At 40.4% G+C, this 23,057-nt stretch overlaps 2 protein-coding genes across 4 annotated transcripts in view; one reads left to right on the plus strand and one right to left on the minus strand.

The window, feature by feature from the left end:
* Window positions 1-888: 888 nt before the first annotated feature.
* Window positions 889-23,057, plus strand: part of LOC135946754 (protein Skeletor, isoforms B/C) — a 36,205-nt gene continuing 14,036 nt past the window's right edge. Inside the window, exon 1 of one of the 2 annotated variants that reach the window (XM_065495112.1) lies at window positions 889-1,148. In XM_065495112.1, the coding sequence (XP_065351184.1) occupies window positions 1,094-1,148 (55 nt within the window). In that variant the 5' untranslated portion in view covers window positions 889-1,093. The remainder of the gene's footprint in view (window positions 1,149-23,057) is intronic. The other variant, XM_065495113.1, reaches the window with a different exon arrangement.
* On the minus strand, window positions 14,088-15,847 carry LOC135947022 (uncharacterized). Of its 2 annotated transcripts, XM_065495578.1 has the most exons (3): window positions 15,693-15,847; window positions 15,533-15,611; window positions 14,088-15,344 (listed from the first exon to the last, which is right to left on the minus strand). In XM_065495578.1, exon 3 carries the CDS (start codon window positions 15,227-15,229, stop codon window positions 14,330-14,332), a length of 900 nt encoding a protein of 299 aa, XP_065351650.1. In that variant the 5' UTR covers window positions 15,230-15,344; window positions 15,533-15,611; window positions 15,693-15,847; the 3' UTR covers window positions 14,088-14,329. The 2 variants fall into 2 exon arrangements, with proteins under 2 accessions (XP_065351650.1, XP_065351649.1); XM_065495577.1 differs by having other exon boundaries at window positions 14,088-15,611.

Genomic DNA, 23,057 nt, shown 5'->3' on the forward strand with positions numbered 1-23,057 from the left:
GCACGCATGACTCCACAATTTTAATTTAAAACCAACATTAATAATACTGCCCTTGATAAATGTGTTGTTAGTTTAATCGGGCATGGCGAGAGGAATCCAAAACTTATCATACTTTTGAAATTACACCACAGGAAGATAAGATACTGAAGTCTCAAAGTTTCCAAAATTGCCCCTAAAACCGGGTAGAAATGATTCACTCGCGAAAAATGTATTCTACTAGTAGAAACTGATTTCCGGTGTAAAATTCTCATTCCAATTCAGTCCCTCAACCCGTAAAATTTCTTCAATGTGGAAGAGAGAAAAAAACTTGCTTAAAAAATAAACAGACTCTAGGTAAAATAAATCAATTTGGGAGATCAGGTTAGCGGTGCTGATTGTGAATAGTAAAAAATTAATTTAGTGCCGAGACTCATCCACAAAAAGATTAAATTAAATTTTTACAAATAATATTGCTTTCGATCTCATTGTCAGCAGCAGAACTACGAGGTTGAAGACGCAAATAAATTGAAATGAGTGTCCCAATATTTGTTCTCAATGAAGCAAACTCTCTTTTTTCATTCCCTCATTTCCTTTTTATCAAATTTTGAAAAAATCTAATTTCCTCTTAGAACATTTTTGATCCCGTTAGAAATTAAAAAATATAATTTTAATTATAAAAGTAGTTACCTAATCTCTTTTATAAAACAAATTAAAGAAGAGCCAGATGCTGTCGATAATTTGGGACGTTCGTTTTTGACATTTCAGGGCTGGTGTGCGCGGCGGGCTGCATCCGCGACTCCGTGTGTGCGTCGCAGTCTGGCGTGGCTGCCTGTGCGGCCGAGACTCCGCCTCCGCGGCCGCAGGCGGGCGGGGAGAAAGCGGCGGCCAGCCAGGCCAGGCCAGAGCAGGCCGGCGGCGGCAGAGAGCTCGTCAGTCGGTCGGGCTCAGGCGGCGCTGTATGAAGATCGAGCGAGCACGTTCAGGCGCGCGGGATTTTGTATGCCTTGTGCAACTGTGTCCTTGTTGCTGAAAGGTGTGGTGAGAACCTTCCGACCCTGTAGGGCGGCCGCCGGCTGTTCACCCTAGGACTGCACCCCCGCCCGCCAACGCCACCATGGACACCCTCCTGCCGCTCGTCCTCTTCCTTGTCTGCGCAGCGCCGCACCAAGGTATGTGTCGCTTCACCTGCTTCCCTCGGACATTTTTAATTTTCGAAATGCTGAAATTTTTTAGCAGAAGCACTTCCCAGGGGGATTTTTTAGGGGAAAAACGTGCAAGGGGGCTTCACTTTGTTTCAAGTTTATTTCGGGTTTTCAGCTCAGTTTAACATTTAAAATATACTGACGAGAAGGAACTAAAACAGGAAACCTGTAAAATTGTCGATTTTATAACAGGATTTAGCAGCACATAAATTTCGATTTTAAAAAATTAATCCTGGAAGCATTCTTTAAAGTTGGTCAAGTTTTTTATTCCATATTATAGCCTTTGAAGGGGATTATTCAAATTTGTATTATAAATCAATTCTAAAAATGATTAAAACGCATTTTTAGTAAATCAAAACGAATTTTATAGGATTGGGAATGTTATGTAACGTGTTTCTTAATTGGTTGAAATAAAATCAATACCTTGGTTTATAGCGAGCTAAGCTGTTTACTTTTTGGTTTATCCACAGAAATTTCCTACTTGCCTTTACGTATATCTATAATGGAACATTAGTTACAATATTGGAATTTGTTTCTCATCGACATCTAAAACATATTTTTTCGCATTTTCATTGCAGTTTTAATTGCAGCATTAACTAATCTTAGGATTATATTATTAATATTCAATTTTTCCATAATTTAAGAGAAATTATAATCAGAGCTGTTGTCCCTCGACTCTCACGTTTCTGTCCCCTCTGAAGGCTGATGATAACTAAATAACATCAATAACCATAAATAAGGGATTTGATTTAACCCTTAATAAAATTTTACTATTCCTTTTTATGAGAAAATGTATTGTAACTATTTAACGATAACATGAATTATTAAAATTGCTTGTTGTTCTTATCATTTTTATCTTTTCAAAATAATGGCTGGTCTCAAAACCGATAGTGGGATAGTTTTTAGCAAAACGGGATTTATTCTAAGGCAATTTAAAAATTTTTGTTGAAAGACACAAATTAAATGGTTTCAGAGACTTTCGTTTGTGTAATAATAAATCCAAAAATGAATGCTGCATTCTGTAATTTTCATTTTAAACAGAGCCGGTTGATTTTTCTTGAAATTCGTTTCTCTTTGCCATGAGGTGTTAGTGAGAAAAATTAACTCACGTCTTTTTTATTTTAAACATATCTTACATCTTTTAGCTCAAGCGGGATTAAGACTAGATTCGACAGCATAAAACCACAACGACTCAAGCTCAATAATTGCTGATGGTTCCCAATCGATTGGAAACTCACTGTCAGAAAAAATAGGACAATCAACCGCTAGAAATTTACGGTTAAAATCTAATTCTCCAGTTGTTTTATTGGTGTAAGGCAAAAATTTCTTAAATTAAATTTACAAAAACATACCCAAACGAAATGCAACCCAACAACAGTCTTCCTTGATAGGATTTTCAGTTTTAGGTTTCGGTATTCTCATACATATGAGATTATAATTTTTAGCTCGGATTATTTCTCTAATATGAAAACTGTTGAAACTTCCCGTTAGTGCAGACAATATTTGACGAACAGCCAGGAACGTTGCAAAAGAGGATATCAAACAGAATAGCAGCTATAAAAAGCTAAACAGCAGCGCGTTTGTTACAAAGGCGCGCCAACTTTTATTTCAATTAAGCCGCACTCGCCTTGTTTAATGTGCGCATGCAAATTTATCGACGATGCGCCGACGGTGGTGTGCTGTGCATGTTCGGAGGGTGAGTGCCTTTTCAGAATTATGCTGATTCCGCACTTGCAACCCTGCACGCAAATCGCGTCTCCTCCTTCGCTACTGCTGCGTTTTTAACTAAATTAATTCGCTACCAGCGTGAATTGTCTTCCTCTATCGCGGAAACGACCGACAAACGCTCTAAAAGCACGTGCCCAAAAGTATGAAATACGTATACTGTTATGCAATATGTTATTTAGGAGATAAAACTCATATCGTACTGGACGGCTTTTTACAGCCGCTCAGGCTTTGGATCAGCAGTAATTTTCCTGCGAAACAAAAATTTAATCCAATGAGAGGATTCCGAAATATCTTACTAGCTAAATTAAAAAAAAAATCTTGCAGGCATGGTGAAAACCTTGCTACTCACACTTCTAGCAACGCTGGGAAAAAATTCATCTGACATTATATTTTTACTTTTTTAATTTTAAGCTATTAAATGTGTGAAAATCCGTTTCTATGTAACATTACGAAAATTACTGAAAATATAAATTATTGTCCGTTTCTCTAAGTAAAAATAGATTTCATGTATTTTTTCTATTTTTAAAGACCAAAATAAGTTGATTAAACATGGACGTCATATAAACTTTAAAAGGTAAAAATAATTTCAAGCAGCAAACAAATCTGACTATGAAGGAATTATTGGAGCGAGCTGATTGTGAATCGAATGCGAGTAAAAAAACGAGCACCGGTGCATTATGACGTCACCGATTTTGAGGCCGGTAAAGATAGAGATTAGCCTGCCCTGATTGTTGGTCTCTCACGACTTTTTCTATTTAAAATAGGCAACAAAGGAAAATTTAACAATCATAGTGTTGCAAATTGACGCAGACACTTTACAAAGATTACCGCACTGTTTTGCTTAGAGTTTTACTATCGTGACTGCGCTTGGGCTTATTTAAATCACCTTTAATGTAAACCTGTGTAATTTTATTGCACTTCTTTCAACACATTTGCCTCTGTTGTTGATTCTGCGAGAGTATTGCAGGTTATCTGTAATTATTTGCATGCACACATTACTCAAATTGTATTGTTCTAACATTTGTGAATAAAATTTAAAATGTCTAAAAGAATACACTTATTTTTAAATCAATTTGAGATACAAAGCAGTACATTTATTATGTAAAAATAAGTAATGCACAAAATCTATTTTGTATTGATTATTTTAAATAAATAAATCGCTACTCTTGAGATGGTTATGCTTTTAGGTAAGCAGGCCATTATTGTTCCTGCAGCTCAATGCAACTTATTTCCAATTTTGTGTCCACGTAAAACACATTCACGAAAGCTCAGACTAAACAATTTTCCCATGCGTGAGAGACCAGACACGCTGTTATAAATTCGACCAGCATTGCGTGTCCGCACGGTTACGTAAAGTGTGTAAACAAAGAGTGCTCTATCAACAGATTCCCATCGCCTCTGCGTTTAAATACATTTATAAACGTACTCTCGTGTAAGCACTTGCATAAAATGCTGCGAGCACGCAGCAATAATATATTTCAAGGACGCGTCACAGTGGGGGGTAATTTAATATATCGAAACTCGATGCGTTTGGAACAATGTTTTGCTTTCACGACGAATTAATTTTACAATGCAGGCAGCGTTTGCGAGAGTTTTGTTCCATACGGCGTGTTGACGTTGATATGATTCGGTGAAAGTTGATGAAACGCGGCATGTGACACGCGTGCTGCTGTTACAAAGCGACGCCGGGTGGGTCGTTATTTTTTTAACGTTGCACTGCCAACTTTTCATTTCTATTTGGGATTCAAGCAGAATTTTAATGATGCTCGTCGGTGTGTTTCATCCCCCTTTGGTACGGAAATAATTTTTTGTCACAACTTTCTGCACAAACTGATCAAACAGCAGAAGCTTTTCAAATGTCGATGTTTTAATGGCGTTGGAAAGTCAAAATATTAATTTAAACTATATTCCATAGGACAGCAGACGTGCATTAATTTGTTAACCTGCATGAAATTTCCCTTCACGGTTTTAGAAGCTAAAAGATATTTTACTATTTTGAAACGGCTTCAATTAAAGAGTTAAATTTTGGGTTTGTGAATTTTTATGAAACCAGGGCGTTTTTAGTGGTAAGATTTCACAAGATTTCGTCTCTTTTTATTTTTATTTTATTTTTTAGAATGAGAGAAGTCGATCGTTTACAACAGCCAATGACTTAAAATCTCCTGCAGTAATTTAAATTTTGATTTTTGACAGGTTGAAAACGCTTTGATTTAATTTGTGTCTTCAATTTCCAACTTTTATTTTTTTCAGAAAAACTGAATTTTTTCTCTCTTTCCATTTGATGATTTTTTTAGAGTTTAGTAACCTTGCTGGACTGCAAAAAAAATTTAATGTTGAATTACAATATCTGTGGATTTATTCAACCAGGTAGAAATATTTTATTACAAAGCAACTTTCTCATATTAAGCAATTTGAGTTAATCTGTTTCACTCTCATCATTGCACAAATTTGAAATTTTGTTCCGATAATTTCAAGAAATTCAATTGCATTCCAGCCGTGAGGTTCTCTTCACGTTGTTTAAAAAAAATGTCAATCGCCAACCCGTTAACAGCGGTCGTTCTTCCAACGCGAAGAAGTGCAGAATCAGCACATCGTCCGCGCGTTTTCCTCTGTAGCTCATCCATGCTGCAATGCCGTCCTAGGTGGCGAAACGAAACGAACTAACTCCCCTGACGGCTCGCCGCCGTTCGTTTTCTAATCTAAAGTCAATCAGCTAATGGAGCCACGCAATTACTGCTGGCGAGGACGCTCACAAAGGAGAGCAGATGCGTACACACACACGGTGCATCAAGTGCGCTCAAGCAAAATCCGACTAGCAAAACGAACCGCGCTGAATGTTTGTGTTTGGTTTTACGATTAAATTAATATTGAACTAAAGCCGGTACAAGCTTACACATTTTTTTCTTTGAAAATTGTAAGCTTGAAATAAAGAGGACAAATCAAATCAAGTAACTGAATGCTGCATATCCTCTAACAATAGTGCAAAACATTTAATCCGATGTTGAGCGGTTGCATAATCGTTGCTGGCAAAAACAGATGCCATTGTTCGCACCTTTCATTGTATATAATTTGCACACACTCGAAGGACAAGTGTCGCGCCAGTGGCAGAGTGGTTGCAATGATTGCTCATGAGTTCCAGTCTTGTTGTCTTTTTTTCAAAAAGTCGTGCACGCGGATCTGACAAGTCACTTGGAATCACAATCAGGGAAATGTAGGAGCAATCTGTATTGATTGCCAACCTTTCCTGCCGGGCAACCTGAGATTCTCAGGCAGCATGCTATAAATGCACGTTATTTCAATTGATGGTGCATCGTGGACAAGTGGAAACGCGTGATTTTCGGAAGCGCACCATAATTTCAAGACAGTAATTCTTATTAAAAAATACATGTAAAACTGTTAATTGCAAAAACTACAAATTAAATTTCTCCCTTAATCATTTCTCAAAGCAGTCGTGCAATAATTATTTTTTATGTTCATACATTAAAACAATAAATGCACCGTCAAGTCTTGGCTGATGAATTGAGTTGGTGAAAATTAGGGCGTACTGGATTCCAATATTAAACACAATAAACACACGTATGTATAAAAATGCTTCTTGCGCGCGCCGACTTTCATTCCGCGTCGCGCGCTTATCGAATCCTCGCTGGATGAGATGCACCGACCGGCGAATCGAGCCTCTGCTGATGTAGTTTGTGAAAATCGAGTTCAGCAGGCCTGCGCCGGTGAAAGTACGGTCGGCGTATACTACATTAAAAGCTGTGAATGAGGCATACCTGCGCGCCAACGACCAAAACGAACGGACACCATCATCAAGCTGCCGCTTCTGCCGGCCCAGTTATGAAACACTCGCAGCTTTTTGTTTTCGCTCCACTCACGCAGTCGTTTCAGTTTTTTTCTGCTGGCATAAATTTATTGTAACAATCCTCGTCGTGAGCAGAGAAACTAATGGAAAAGAAAAAATGTTTAAGCCGTAAAAGCTGAGCTAAATTTTCCCTTTATTTGTGTAGTAAGATCCTTTGTTCGAAACCCCGATTTTTGAATTGTTTTAATACTGTAAAATAATTTATTCCACCTACACATCTTAAAATTTATCCAAAAATTCCCTTGCGGGTAAAATTGGAAATATTTCATCTGCATTTTAAAAATTGATTCATTTAATTATAAGGATTTTCTATCCTTCATAAAAAAAAAATAATTGTTCCAAAACTAAATGAAATTTTGTGTATTCCTAAGACATAATATATTATCTCTCATGCAGGCAAACATCATTTTTAAATTTGAAAATTCCTCCCAACAAATATAAATATTCTTCAGCTTTCCACCTTTGGCCAGCACTTTCAGGTTGTCCTTGGCACTAATTTGCAGTCGAGCAGGCTCAAAACCCTTCGCTTGCAGCCAATTGAGCGCACCTACGCCTGCTGCGAGCGTGTTACTTTCCGCGTTATCTTACTTGACGAGCGGAGAAAACTGTGCCACTCGCTGTTATATCTCCCCTCCCTGCAGTGCTCGTCTGGCAGCCTAGCTTCAGGTCGATACCCTTTTACCTTTGCTGGCATATATTTCGAATTGCAGCCGCCTTTGCTTCAGAAGTTTGTTTACCAATACATCGCGCAAAAATGCCGAGCGAAAGGAAATCTGCTTGGAGTGGAGAGAGGAGCAACGAGCAGCGCATCTCCTAATTTATCTAGAAAAGATCATGCTACGTTTTAGCATGTAGCCTGCTCATTGTGGTATTGAATTTTCATTTTAAATACGATGTTAATTTAAATAACCAGGCGAAAAAGTCAAATAGTAAACATATAATATTTTTTGTTTTTTAATTAGTAAAATCAAGTTTTGCAATTTTGGCCTTATCCAAGCTCATCACCATCTTTTACATTATGTCTATTTGGGTCACGTTCAGAGGTCCGAGTGAAATTTCGGAAATTTCATAAATTCATAAAACTGACAAGTTAAACCAAATGCAAAATGCTCAAATGATCTTGCACAGTACCGAAAATTTATGAAATAAGGTTGAAATTGCATATATTATGAGACTGAAAATCGCCTAGCCAGTGGTGGCAAGATTCGCGCGACGTGCAGCTATGGCGCCGGCTGAGGTACCGCGCTTTGAGATGGGCAAGTTGTTCGGGTACTTATGGAATGTCCGCTTCTGAAATCAATGCAAGGAATTTTTCAAATGTGTTAAAAACTATTTAATCGATCTAATAAAAATTAGGAAATGTAAAGCAAATTTGGTGAATTCTTCAGGTACTACCATACACAGTTAATTCTAAAAGAAGGTCCTTTTACAACATTATTTGTGTTTACAGACGACCCCAGAAAACCAACAATGCAATAATTGAATCTTTCCAAAGAAATTTCATATGCGATTGGTGAAAGTGGTAGACCCAAATATTTGGATCTACCAAATAAGAGTACAATTTAAACATAATTTAATGACAAAAATTCAATTATATTCTTAATTCTCTATGGAGAACCTTATACAGCCTATATACGCTTCTTTCTCATGCACAACACTTTTCTCATTTCTGGCAAGAAAGCGCATCGCAAGAGAAAAAAATCTATACTATCCTGCATGTTAGCAAGATTTTACTGTGGGATTTTTTCGTGATGTGTTTTATGAATTTTACTAGTGTGGGCTCACTTTGGCTTTGTCCTCCAGGGCAAGTTCTTAGTCAATTGTTTTCCTGAAGTGTCGCCCTTTCTCACATGATTTCCAACTGTAATTGACTGTAATACATTAATGTATTAATGACAAAGTTTGAGTTTAAATATCCAATAACAAATAAACAAGCTAATACGAGTGGCAAACCAAACTAAAAAACAGCGGTAAAATTAGTTTGGAGTCTCTCTTGAATTCCATTTCTATCATTTTGTATTGGCCGTGTGACAAGAAAAAGGCCAAAGATTACAAAAAAATCCTAGAAAAAGGAGCCAAAGGGACTCACAAGCTTAAAATAAATGAATACGCAGCTGAATTTATGAAATTTTCGGTCTAATGAAAAATATCATTTTTCGGCCTTCTGTAGGGGAGACCATTTTTTCTTTGGGCTTATGATTCCAGAATTAAAAATGAGTCAATCTTCTGCAATGAGCCTTCTGAATTTCAGGATTGCGGACTTTCTTCCATCTACTTCCTTTTAAAATATGCAGACCGAATTCAAATTAAACAGGCTTCAACCCTTTTCTATAAGTGTCTGACATATCAGCTTTGGATTGCTGTTTTGAGCTGGTTCCAAAGCAAAGAAGCGGCTCGAAGTCCTTCCGAATTTTGAATTTTGCGGCCCTGGGCAAAATGTGTGCCGAGTGGTTCGCATCTTCGCCATTTTCGGCGCGGCAAAGTGGCCGTGTGTCTGGTCTGGGTGGCGCAACTCGCGAGCAGGCGGGCGGGCGAGCGAGCGAGCACCGCTGCCGCAATCGGAGACAGTCGCCATTTTGTGTCCGCAGGGTTGCAGTTCGAGTGGAGCAGCGAGCTGCGCGCGTTCGGGCTGCCTCAGCCAGCTCCCCATGTGCTCGCGCGGAAACTTTTGGGCCCTCCGAAATCACGAGGCGCGATCGATAGCGCGAAACGCCGGCGTTGCATCTGCCGTGCTCGCTCCGCATTGGTCAAAGTACGCGCAAATCCGCCGCAATTATGCCACACGCCCTTTCACTTTCGCCCCTAGCGTCAAATTTCCAGCCTCAACTGTCTTCATTTTTCTATGATTTGCCCGGAATTCCTATGCAAAGGGAACGCCAGAAACACTACAGGCTAAATTAACAGACGCCCATGTAAAGATGGTTTGAGGGTCTTCATCTATTTTGTTTCTTGACAACAATAATAAAAATAAACTTTTTAGGGGGTAGCAGGTTTGTATTTTTTTAGTGCATCCTTAAGATCAAATTTTAACGATTTAACTGGCAAATTGAATATTTTCAACATACAATTTAAGAACAACCGAGCAATATGAGATTTATTCTTGATCTCGAAATTTTCCCTGAAAATCAAAGTTTAACCATAAACGTATGAAAAAGTAGACAATTTTGAAAGAGTTTAAAGGTTTTTGATGGGCTGCATAACAAAAATAAATGGATTTGTACAGTTTTAAGAGTTGCTCAAAAGTTTGAAAATTGCGTGATTTGTGCTCATTTGGCGTCTAGAAGATATTCAGACGCATAGGAAAAATCACCTCAAACTCTTAACCAATCATTGAATTAGTATGTTGTTTTTATTTAATATTTAATTCTATAATTAGGCTCACAATCCCCATTGTATGAAAGTATCACTTTTCTTAATGGGAAAACGAAGGAAAATAACGCAAAAGGCGATTCCATAGCAAATCTGAAAAAAGTTTAACACTAAACAGGAAATATGCTGATTTCAAAATATGTGATTATTGATTTAAATGTAACTGGGGCTTACAATAGGGACAGGGTGAAAGTTGCTTAAAGTGTAGAGCTGTGATATTTAGAAGATATTTGCTTTGTTCTTTCAAGACACGTCGAAGGATTTAACGCTTTCGTTAAAAGCTGACCCATTAAATTTACGAAGCTCAAAAGCAAAAAAACGTGAAGGAATTGTTATTTATGATGTTGCAATTTGAACTTTGAAGACATTTTTCGTGTAAAAGAGATGTGACTGTGGGGGTCCAAATATTTAAATAAAACCACTCCAACCTTTTCTATATCTGGCGTCGTATATTATGGCAATTGAACTGGAAACAGAGGAATTCACAATAAATATTTCACATTCCAAAGTCAGAGCAAGAAAAGGAATTCGAAACAATTTACAAGGATCATGATCAATATTTGAATACGCCAATTAATTTACTAATAATCAATAATCAATTCGTCAATTAAAATCAAAACAACAATTATTTAATACCGCAAGAAAATATCTCACCCCTATTCACAGGGTCAGTCACTTCACGATAAGCCAGTAATCACCCTTCGAGACAATAAGCGCAGTGCATGGGGTTTTACTGCAATTTATAATCAGTGTTACAATCAATCAAAAAGGTTTCTCTTTTTTTTATCAAAAATACAAGCACACTAAAAGTTACCTTAATGACGAGCACTATTCGCTAAACCACCACACACGCCCTGCACGCTCGATTTCCGAAGGTTAAATGCCACCACACGCACTGCTGCCGGCACAGGTACCGCATGCGCATTGCGCTCGTTTGGTACCTGTGCCGCAGGTTGCTTAGGCCGCCAGGCGACCCCTACAGGGGCTCCCCCTTTGAGGCAGGAGGCCATGGGGGCCCCGAAACGCTGCGGGGGGCGCACTTGGCGCCCGTATTTCGTTCTGATGGCGTTCTGCTGCACTGGCAAATTCATCTGACGGCGCCGTTGGCGCACAGGTGCCGGCGGCGGGTTGCCAAGAGGAGGTGCACGTAGTGGTATGTTGAGTACCGGAGAGGGTCGCAAAGTAATCCCTGCTGGTTTCGGGGGACGCTCGGGCGGCGTCGATGACTCGATGTACGCCGGCTTCAGGCGGTCAATGGAGACAACTTCTCGCTTGCCCTTCACTTCAATTTCGAAGCGTTTTTCTCCTCGCTTCAACACTGGGTGTGGGCCAGTGTAGTGGGCGCTCAGAGGAGGTCGGTGGGCATCTACACGCAGCATAACATGCGATGATGACATCAAGTCCGGATGAACATAAAAGGACTTTCTCCCATGAGACACAACAGGTGCCGGCGAGAACTCCGCGAATTGGCTTTGCAGTCGCAGCAGCACCTCCATTGGCGTCAGTGGGTATTGCGGTGGCACGAAAAACTCACCAGGAAGACGCAGGGCTTCTCCATAAACTAATTGCGAGGAGGACGCGTTCAAATCCGGTTTCAATGCCGAACGCAGGCCAAGAAGTACAGGTGCCAGCGCCGCTGTCCAGCCGTGATCGTAGCAAGCCAGCGCGGCCTTGAGCGTACGATGCAGGCGTTCGACCATGCCGTTAGCTTGTGCATGATAGGCGGTCGTGTGGTTAACCTTAAAGCCAAGTCTTTTAGCAAATCGATGGAAAAGTTCTGACGTGAACTGTCTTCCACGGTCGCAGATTATTTCGTCCGGGACACCGAAACGGCTCATCCAGCCCTCCTTCAGAGCCCTGATGACAGCGTCTGCTGTAATTTCTTTCATTGGTACGACTTCAGGCCACCTTGTAAAACGATCAATCATTGTGAAACAGTACCGAAAACCCTCCGAGTCCGGCAACGGGCCCACGATGTCCACGTGGATGGTTGAAAATCTCTCCGTAGCGGTCGAAAAAGGCTGTAAGGGTGCAATAGTGTGCCTGTTCACCTTGTTCCTTTGACAGGGAATGCACTCACGTGCCCACTTGGCGCAATCCTTTTTCAGCCCTGGCCACACAAACCTATCGCTGACTAGACGGACGGAACTCTTAATACCTGGATGAGAAAGGCCATGCAGTTTGTCGAAGGCTTCTTTTCTAAACTTCTCAGGCAAAAAGGGTCTCGGCGATCTTGTTTTCATATCGCACAACAGCTCTAGGTCCGTATCTTGAACAGGTATTTCTTCCAACTTAAGGACACTGTCCGGCGAAGAGTAAAGTTTCAGCTCCTTATCCTGCTTCTGGGCACGCGCGATCTCCTCGTATGTATGAGGAGCAGCCACGGCTTCCACGCGAGAAAAGGTATCCGCCACAATGTTCGCGCTTCCTTTAATGTACCGGATATCTGTCGTAAACTCGGCGATGAAGAGTAATTGGCGCTCTTGGCGTGGCGAGTGGTCACTCCTGTTCTTCTCAAAAGCGTGCGTCAATGGCTCATGATCGGTGTATACGGTGAACTCTCGAGCTTCAAGCCAATATCGAAATTTCTTGATTGAGTCGAAAATGGCCAGCAACTCTCGATCTGTGGTCGAGTACCGTTTTTCAGTCGAAGTCAACTTTCTTGAGTGAAAACCCAACGGTTGCCACGCATCTGCTACCTGTTGCTGCAACACGGCGCCCAATGCGACATCAGAGGCGTCTGTAACAAGTGCAAGTGGCGCGCCCTCAATTGGGTGCGCGAGACAAACAGCGGCACTCAAGGCAGTTTTGCACTTTTCAAAAGCAGCAGAAGCATCATCTGTCCAGGTAAGTTTCGTCTTCTTGGGGAGCTTCTTTCCAGCCAACAAAGCATGCAATGGCGATAAGGTCTCCGCAATCCGTGGCAAAAAGCGATGGTAAAAATTAATCATGCCGAGAAAACGCGAAAGTTGGTTTCTTGCCAGGGGCTTGGGAAAGTTTGTTATGGCTGTAATGTTATCAGGCAGCGGACGCAGTCCTCGTGCGTTGATTTTATATCCTAAGAAACTCACTTCCTCTGCTCCAAACACACATTTCTCCTGTTTAAGCACGAGCCCGTGCTCCTTTAGCTTTTCCAGGACCGCTAGTAAATGTTTTTTGTGTTGCTCTACGTCAGAAGAAGCTATCAAGAGGTCATCCACAAAGCAAAACACAAATGGAAACTCGTCGAATATCCCATCCATCATGCGTTGGAAAGTTGCGCTGGCATTCCTCAGGCCAAAAGGCATGAAAACGAATTCGAAGAGCCCAAACGGCGTGGTAATGGCGGTTTTCGGCACATCTTCTTCAGCTACGGGGACATGGAAAAATGCTCGAGACAAATCCAGGGTGGAGAATATTTTACTGCCATGCAAAGCAGCGGAGCAGTCATGTAGATGTTTCATGGGATAGCGGTCGGGAACAGTCCTCGTATTGAGCTGTCTAAAATCTCCACAGGGTCGGAAAGTGCCATCTTTCTTCGGAACTAGATGAAGCGCGGAGGACCAAGCGCTCTTTGATCTTCGGATTAATCCCGCCATCTCCATTTCTTTAAATATTGCCGTCGCGGCCTTCAATTTGTCCGGCGCGAGGCGACGGAAACGAGTATGGATTGGGGGACCTGTCGTCGCGATATAGTGTTTGGTTTTGTGCTTAACAGGTCGTTTGGCGTCTGGTGGCCGGAAAATTTCAGGGAAGTCCTTGAGCAAGGAAATGTACTGGCCGTCTGCAGCATTCGCCACCTTGAGGCTGGGGCGGCAGTCCGCTCGGCAATGCCCCTGGACTTTCAGTCCTGTCAGTTTGTCCACCAGCGCTGCCTCATCTAAATCGACTGAAAGCCGGAAATTAGCAAGGAAATCCGCTCCTAAAATAGGTGTGCTGACTTCAGCTACAATAAACGTCCACAAAAATTCTCGACGCAAATTCAAGGACAGCTTTAGCGATTTAAAGCCAAAACATGGGATGAAGTCGTCATTTGCTGCGGTAAGTTTAAAATCAGTTTGAGTCCTCTCTTCCGCAATCATTTTTCTTGGTACAATGGATAGGTCCGCGCCAGTGTCTACTAAAAAGGTGAGTTTGGTAAGCGGGTCATCAATAAATAGGCGACTGTGTTGTGATTGGCAAACAGAGACGGTCGCTGCGCATGTCTGCCCTAAAAGTTTAAAGTCCCAGGTTTCTGTTGTTGAGTTTGATCTGCGCAGAATTGGCTGTAGAATCGACAGAATGGGCGGCACTGATACGCCTTATCTCCGAATCGTTTGTGATGATAGCAACGATCGTCGGCTTGCCTCGATGCTGATGGCGACCGGCTGAAAGAGCGGCCACGTTCTCCACGGTTTGCGCGGCGCCCTCGGTTGTTGCTCAACTCGCTGATAGCCAGCTGCATTTTATACATTTCTCCCTTTATGTCCGTAATGCTTTTCTCCACAGACGCAAAACGACGATCCTCGCTCGAATTTCTCGATCCGCCCGCTCGCACAGCGGCGATTTCGCACTGTGGCGCGGCGGCGTTGTCGCGCTGTGGCGCGGCAGCGCCTGTCTGTTGCTTGTATACATGGAGTTCGTCCGCTTTCTGTGCGGCGGCGTCAATATCTCTCTCTACCACCAGAACGTGCCGCCATTCAGCAGGCATAGCGGCCCTCCAGATGGCCAACAGGTCAGCCTGGAAGATAGCATTTCCGAGGGTAGCCTCATCCGCAAGAGAGCGCAACCGTGCTAGGAATTCGCTGGGCTTCATTGTACCTAGAGGAATAGACCTCATTCTGCTGCGCAGTGATTCGTAGTCACTTGGGCGCAAGTTTGTCAACAGAGCGTTTTTTAGGGCAGCATAAGGCTCCAATTGCGGAATCTTCCGAATCAAATTAGCAGCTGCCTCAGGTAGCGCGACGTAAGGTACAGCTCGGGCCAAGCATAGGAATTTCTCCTTTTCGTTAATAATTCCAGCTTGCGCAAACTGCTCTTCCAGTAGGCTGAAGAAGAGTTCTGCATGCTCAGCGGAATATACCGGAGGCTTGAAATTCATGGTAGGTGCAACGGCAGTCTCGTCCGGCATCTTGCAATGTCAGGAATTTCACGACGTCGGGTAGCACCAATGTGGGGGTCCAAATATTTAAATAAAACCACTCCAACCTTTTCTATATCTGGCGTCGTATATTATGGCAATTGAACTGGAAACAGAGGAATTCACAATAAATATTTCACATTCCAAAGTCAGAGCAAGAAAAGGAATTCGAAACAATTTACAAGGATCATGATCAATATTTGAATACGCCAATTAATTTACTAATAATCAATAATCAATTCGTCAATTAAAATCAAAACAACAATTATTTAATACCGCAAGAAAATATCTCACCCCTATTCACAGGGTCAGTCACTTCACGATAAGCCAGTAATCACCCTTCGAGACAATAAGCGCAGTGCATGGGGTTTTACTGCAATTTATAATCAGTGTTACAATCAATCAAAAAGGTTTCTCTTTTTTTTATCAAAAATACAAGCACACTAAAAGTTACCTTAATGACGAGCACTATTCGCTAAACCACCACACACGCCCTGCACGCTCGATTTCCGAAGGTTAAATGCCACCACACGCACTGCTGCCGGCACAGGTACCGCATGCGCATTGCGCTCGTTTGGTACCTGTGCCGCAGGTTGCTTAGGCCGCCAGGCGACCCCTACATGACTATCATCTGCGTTAATACTCTGTTTGATGAGATGAATGAATCAATAGATGAATTTTAGTATTTACTCTCGTAAAGCCGCTAAGCTTTCGATTTTGGCAGGTATAATCGCCAATAGCTTTAAGGGCCCTATTATGATTTCAAAATATTTTAAAATTTTAAAAAAATATTTTTTATCAGTACAAGAAAAAATAGGAAATTTCAGCAGCATTATTGATTCCTCTCGTCGTGTTTATTTGAAAAGCGTGCAAATGCAAACTATGAAGCTGATTTACTCAGGAAATTAACTTGCCAACCTTGGAATAATTTAGTTTTGCTTTGAAAATTGAAGCTCAAAAAAGCTTAAAAATATGAAGATAAAGATTTCATTCTAGAAAATCTAGTTAGAACATAAAATGCACGAAAAATCACAGTCATAGAGCAGCACAGCTGTAGACACAATTATTTATACTGTAATGCACTTTTACTAAAGAAAACACAAACCGCAACCTCTAAACCTGCGTTGCAAATGAAAATATATGCGTATAACATACAGCATATATAGTAACGCCATCCGCACAATGCCACTGACAAAGCGAAACGCAAAGCCGCTCAAATTCTCAACGGTGCTATTTATTCATCTGCGGTGAGGAATTATGCAACGTTTCGGACCTTGTGGTGCTGCGGGTTGCATATTTAACCCTCGCGCTCGATTTCACTCTGCTAGTTGAAGCGAGAAAGTGGAAATCAATCCGAATGTTTCAAGAATGGAGTCTATAGTTTTCTGGCATCTAAAGTAACAATGTTTATCTGACAATGAGCTTTCTCTAGTTGTTTGAATGCTTAATTAATTTATAATTCTGTTGAAAACAAGGAAAATAAAATTTTATATGTATTAAAAAGTATGTATGTAGTTATTAATTTTGAAGGTTTAATTTTCAAATTTATGTTTAGACAATTTAAACAATTTTCATAGCAAAATAGACGCCTTAGCCTAGTCTAGTCAGAGCTGAATAGTGACGGAGGACTCATATTGATTATTTATTTTAACTAAAGCTAATATACTAATTTCACGGATGTATTTTTATTGTTTACCCAAATGACTCTCAATTTTTATTATAAATTTTAAATTATGTAGCGGAATTTCTTCAAATGGGAAGTAATGAAAAACAGTATAACGCGACTCAATCTCACAAAGCTACTCGCAATTTCCCCTTCCACATTTATTCAACTTTTAATAAGAATTAAAAAATGTAATAATTATGGTTCATTAAATATAATTTTTCGATCCTGGTTTTGTCGCTACACCGATTTTTCATCTCCCTCGGTTGATATCGACCATAAGCATTGGACGCGGAGAGAGGCAAAATATTTCTCGCGCGCGGTGGCGGCGGGGACGTCAGCCGATATGAATGGCAGGCATTTTGTGACGCGCTGTTGGTGCAGCATTTTTATAAGAAGTCGAATGATGAGGCTAATCGCTTTTATTGTTGAACACGAGACGCGAGGAATTCCTATTTATGTCCGCTGCGGATGCGGAGCCTCGCAGAAATGTCGATTTCGTGTCGCGCGGGGCACGAATTCCCTTGACAGCGAATATAAAGCATTCTGCCTTCTGACTGAGAGAGACCGACGCCGCGAATATTAAATATTTTTCGGTGCAAATTTCTCCAAACTGAGGAAAATTAGCCTGCTCGCTATTCCAGGCACATATGTCACGGCGGTGGTCAAGAAAAACCATTTCATAGTCGATGGCCCGCATTATTTGCGTCAATCCACGATGAAAAGTCTCCAGAGCCTGCCTGTCAGCCAGCCGCAAAGGGCTCGATATTGCTCCGACTGCGGCCACCCCTGTCCCGCCCATTGTTCCCTCGCGAGATTCGACGCTTTTGGAACACAGGCACGTATCTTATTTCCACTCGAACGAAATGTTTGCTGCCTGAATCTAATCGTAGAAGGATAACTTTCTTTCAAAAACAAAACTTTTGGTTTGGATTTCATCCATTCCTAACAGTCAATATACATACACAACACATATTCTTTACTGGGTTCTATATATAGATGCAAAACAAAATAATTCAGTAAGTCAAAATAAATACTGTTTAGATTCAACATGATTTTAATGCGGATTAATCTTAAAAATTACTATTAAAAACTCCAATGTTTGGAAAATTTATCGTCAGCAAACCAGCAATCTTTGTGGAAATTAATCGTCAGAAATTCTGAATGGGGGATGAAAACAACTCCAAACAATGAATTCATGAATTCAACGTATTTTACGAAATATCCTTTGGGGAAAAAATAATTTTCGGAGAGACCAAACAATTATTTTAAAACGCTCTTAAAATGACGCGTTCGAGCTTTGATAACAACGATAGCTGCAATGAAACTGGATTATGGCGAAAACATATCGAAAAACTAATCTTGGACTAAAACAAAATAAATAATTAAATACATGATACAAGTAAGGGGAAATTCATGGTTCAACATTGACTAATTATATTCCTTTGAAAATAATAAATTAATACATCCTAAAACCTTTTCTTTGTATAGAACCAGGAATGATTCTGATAAAAAAATATTTTAGATTAAAATGTTCACTATTAGTTAGAACATGTTATTTTAAATAAAAAAGACAAAATCAGGCAAAGTTAAGTAGTTAAGTTCCCATTTTTTTTTAATTTATTGATTTTCAATCATATATTTGTTTTATTTACTAAGGATGGTAGAACTCTTCCTTGGCTGAGTATGGTTTCATTTGAGCCACTCTACGAATCTCTATATGGACATAAATGTTCGAGATTTTAGATTTAAGCAATTAAAATTTCGTTAGAGTTTTTCTTGAAATATTTTTAATTTCATGAGGCCACACACTGGAGATGCAGTACAGATCAAAATCAACTGATTGAACTAAAACGATTAAATTTTGTAAGTGCATGAGTTGTTAATATGTAGAGGTCTTAGCCATCCGTGCTGAGTCCCACCAGCCGGCTAATTTCGAGTCACGTGGTCAGCCGGCAGCCGTCGTGAATTTTGATAAGCCATGCCAGCCGCACCAGCCAGCGGCAAAAATAGTCAGCCGCTAGGCCCAGCCAGCCGCCGCCTAAAAATTTCTAATCATGCGTACCTCTAGTTTTTTATCGTGTCTTAGTTTAGAGGAAATTAAATCTTGGACAAATCACTAAAGATTTAAAAAAATATGAATTTATTTTAAACAAACTTAAAAATTTGCCTCTCCCTAATTCAAAAGTTGACGGTACAAACGTGGAAAAAATTGTGGGTATAAGTGGATTGCATGATTTCTGGCCAACAATGTTCAATATGTCAACTATACAATTTTAAATAATTAATAAGTATACTTATATATTGTTGTGACCTCACCAGTTAAATGATCATTATCACATTAGCATCGTTTTCTCTATTTCTGTGGTACAATTTCCGGCTGACACAACCGAAATGCAAATGAGATAACGGACCAAACCCGCAATCATTTATTTTTGCATTCATTACAGTTTTGTCGCGTTGATAAAGTCTCATGACGGGCGAGTCTGTTATTTAGTAATAAAATCGGTGGAGAGGGAGGGGGTGGGCTGCCACGCTCGCTCGCTTTTGGCGTCGCGGTGCACGACACCATGCATCATCAATTTGTCGGGGGTGGTTTTTGTGTGTGTGCATTATTTTGAAACGCGCGCACCGAGGGTGGCTGGCGTGCCGAGCCGCACTACACAAGGGCATAGACAATAGCGCTAATGGACCAGCCTCGGCTTGACTATAGAAAGCGCGCAGGTTTGTTCCTGCAAGTCGACCACAGTTGAAAATCGTGCGGAAAATCGACGACTCGACGTCTACGCGCTAAAAGCTTTTACTACCGACTTCCTTTCACGCGTGCTATTCTTTTGAAAGGCAACACGAATTATTTCTCATAAAATAAGTTGCAAAATTATGCAAATTATGTTTTTAATACTGACATAGATTGCGAAGTGTGGTTGGCCAACGAGCTTTTTCTTTGAGGGTGGTGAAACCCAAGCTCAAGAATTTCACTAAGATCGAGTTTCCCTCCCTGTGCAAAATGCATCTGTGGCAACTTTCTAGTGATAAGTGTTTTTTAGTCATTTAATCGCGGCTCAATGTGGTGAAAGAAATGTACGTAGTGCTGCAGCTCATGAGCTTCTAGTCTCAACTTAGGGGTGATGATAGACCGAGGAGAGTTATCCTCTCATTTGAAAATATAAATTTAGAAATAAAAGACGCTGTCGTATGCTTCTGCCTTTATTGGTGAAATGTACGCGTTGCGGGGTGGTCGCCCCAGGAAGGAAAGGAATGAACCTCACTGTTTATCATGGCAAAAAAAGATAGACTAATTTATTTCATGCTGCGCACTTCTTGCAGTCTGCTCACATTGATAAAATGCCTTGGGATATTAACAATTAGCATTTACCAGCAACCTTTAACTGGCAAAAACATGTAAAAATCGTCGAAGAAACAGCATCAATCAGTGTATAAACTTCCTAAATCGATCAAAATCAATCAAAGTAATGGCCTAACAGTCACGGTCCTATGATTTATGAATATTTTAGCCCAACGCTGTCCTCAATCGCAATGTTTGATCTCCAAGGGAATGAAAAATTCTGAAGTAATAAATCAACATAGCATTATTATGAAAATTCTCCCGAATTGGCGAAGAAACCATAAACAATTTAGATGACATGCAATATCTTTTCCAGCGTCAAAAGGACGGTCAGAAAATGTTCATTGACAATTCCTCAAGAGACACAAACGTTTTTTTGGCAGTCTTGAAGGTCCACCACCTGCATGTTATGTAATATCAAAGCCCCCTCTTGCGATGAAGGAGCAGAGATGTATATTCTACAGTGATATGATACAGTCGCGGCGTTTTCGCAAGCGCGCGCGGGGATTTGCCGAGCGTGTGTTTTAAGCCGTGCTTTATTTTCCGTGCGCGTTTCAGGGGATGGGGGTGCGGACAGGGTGCACAATCCCAGAGATTATCAGCGATGTTGGCCGAAAAAGATGCGGAGGAGAGAAGGAGAAACGCAACGCAACTCTGGGGGAGCGAGCTGAGCGAGCGAGAGGAGCTCAAGTGATTCCATTAAGCGCTTCAACATTTATATTACGAGAGCCAGCGAGTGAGCGAGCTATACAGCGCGCTGCTTTTTCGTGCTGGGGTAAACTTATCTGGATTTTGCATGTTTTACTCGGGGCGCGGATTAAACGGCTGTTTATTTACGCACGTCATGTTTAACTTTTCGAACTCACTCGCTTTCCTAGGGGGAAATGGACATGAATCTCAAATTGCCTCCTTTTCATTAATTGAATGATTAAAAAGCTAAACTGTTTACGGCACTGTCTTCATAATCACTTCCCGGAACAATTAACTTTTAATACTTTCGGATAATTTGATTCTCGCAACGCTTGAACACTTTTGTAATTGGTGTGCTGTCAGAAAAATTTAATTACATAAATTTTATGTATCATGAGATGCTTTCTCAGAGAAAAAAAAAGGAATGAAGGTCCTTGGCACTGGCTAGATTTTTGACCAAGTAATTGATTCTCTCTAATTCAGCTGCTTCTATTTATTTAAAAATAATTCCGTTCTCGTCTCACTCGTATGGGCATTTTTCCAACAAAGTTGCACCATTTAGTTTTTTTTTTTAAAGAAAAATGAGAATTCAAAACGGGAACTCCTAGAATGCCTTGTTTAAATTTATCGAACTTGAGCACTTTCCTATGGTTTGAACAATTTAATGGTTTCAGCCAGCTTTGGAGATAAAATGAAATTGCACTATCGGGGGATGAATTTTGAAAGCTACTTTTCATTCAATCATGAAGATGTTAATAAATGTGTCATTTCCCCCATTCCAGGATAGTCGCTATATTGCATTAAGACTTTTGGCCCGGAAAACCACTAATAACCGAATTTTTGTAGCTAATTTGCTTAATTTTTTATCACATGGAAATTTTGATATTTTTAATCAACTTGGTTTTAATATTTTTTAAATTTGTATTATATTGAAGACTAAAAAACAAGAATATTTTTCACCGGCTTTTGATTATATGTGGAGTTTGAAGAGGTTAAAGAAAAATGCAGTGCCTTGAACACACGCATTAATTTTTCTGAGTGTCAATTACGAACATCGATTGATCGTTTACAAATTTTCACTTAAATTAGATTTCACCCGTATTTTTAAAACAATTTGTAAATTTTAGTAGCCAAATATTTTCAAACCTCCCTTTCTGCCTTACTTTAAAGGGCATTTTGTATGCCAGTGAAAACTTTTGATGACTTTGCCTTGTTTGGTTTTTCGGCTAGGTGGTATTTAACGTTTTAAATTAAGTAAATGTGACTTCAACAGTTCAACGATTTTTAATAAATTGAAATTAAGGAAAAAACGTCTTAATTTTACAGCCCTTCCATAAGCATTTGGTTTAATTACGTCAGAAAAACACTTCAACAGGAAGCAGCAAAAAATCAGTTGGTCTAAAAAACTAATTTAAAGCCAGACCTTTGACCTTTTAAATAGCCATGAAGGGTTTCACTTCCCGCACCTGCCGACGGCGCATGCCATTTTCTGCGGCCGTGCTCGTTTTGCCGCCCCTCGGTGCGATCAAATTTCGCCGCTCAAGAGTGGCGAGAACACTCTTCTTACACTTTTCGTCGTCGTTTATTACTCGAAATCGGCCATCGATCACGTCTGCAGCGGGATTTAAAGGGGGCTGAGTGAGCGAGCGAGACACTTGGTTATTTCGTCGCTCGCTCGCTCGCTCTCTCGCACTCGCTAGGCAGTCGGAGCACGTGTAATGCACTTGTTGTTCAAGGCGCGCGGATTTGATGGGATTTAGTTAATTTGCGACCGGGCTCGAATTGAATTTCCTGCGAAAGCTTCTAACGCGATTTGCCCTCTATCCCTGCCGGCGGTATTCGAGCCGGAGAAGACGCTCCTTTTGAAGTCTTGAGTGTACCTCCCTTTGCCTTCCTTTTTAAGGAAATATACGCAAAACGCCAGCAGAGCAGAATTTAATTAACAGCGAATTTCAGTATTTTAAGGGAGACTATGTGAGAGCACAGGTGCACGTTTGTATTTAAAATCTAATTGGATTTAAAGTTGCACTTAAAATTACTAAAATATTTGAAAATTCAATTTTGATGATCACGGTTAAGGAAATCTAAAAAATCGACGTATATTAGTTTTTGGAATGTGC

The sequence above is a fragment of the Cloeon dipterum genome, chromosome X (assembly GCF_949628265.1).
Source record: "Cloeon dipterum chromosome X, ieCloDipt1.1, whole genome shotgun sequence".
Taxonomy (NCBI): domain Eukaryota; kingdom Metazoa; phylum Arthropoda; class Insecta; order Ephemeroptera; family Baetidae; genus Cloeon; species Cloeon dipterum.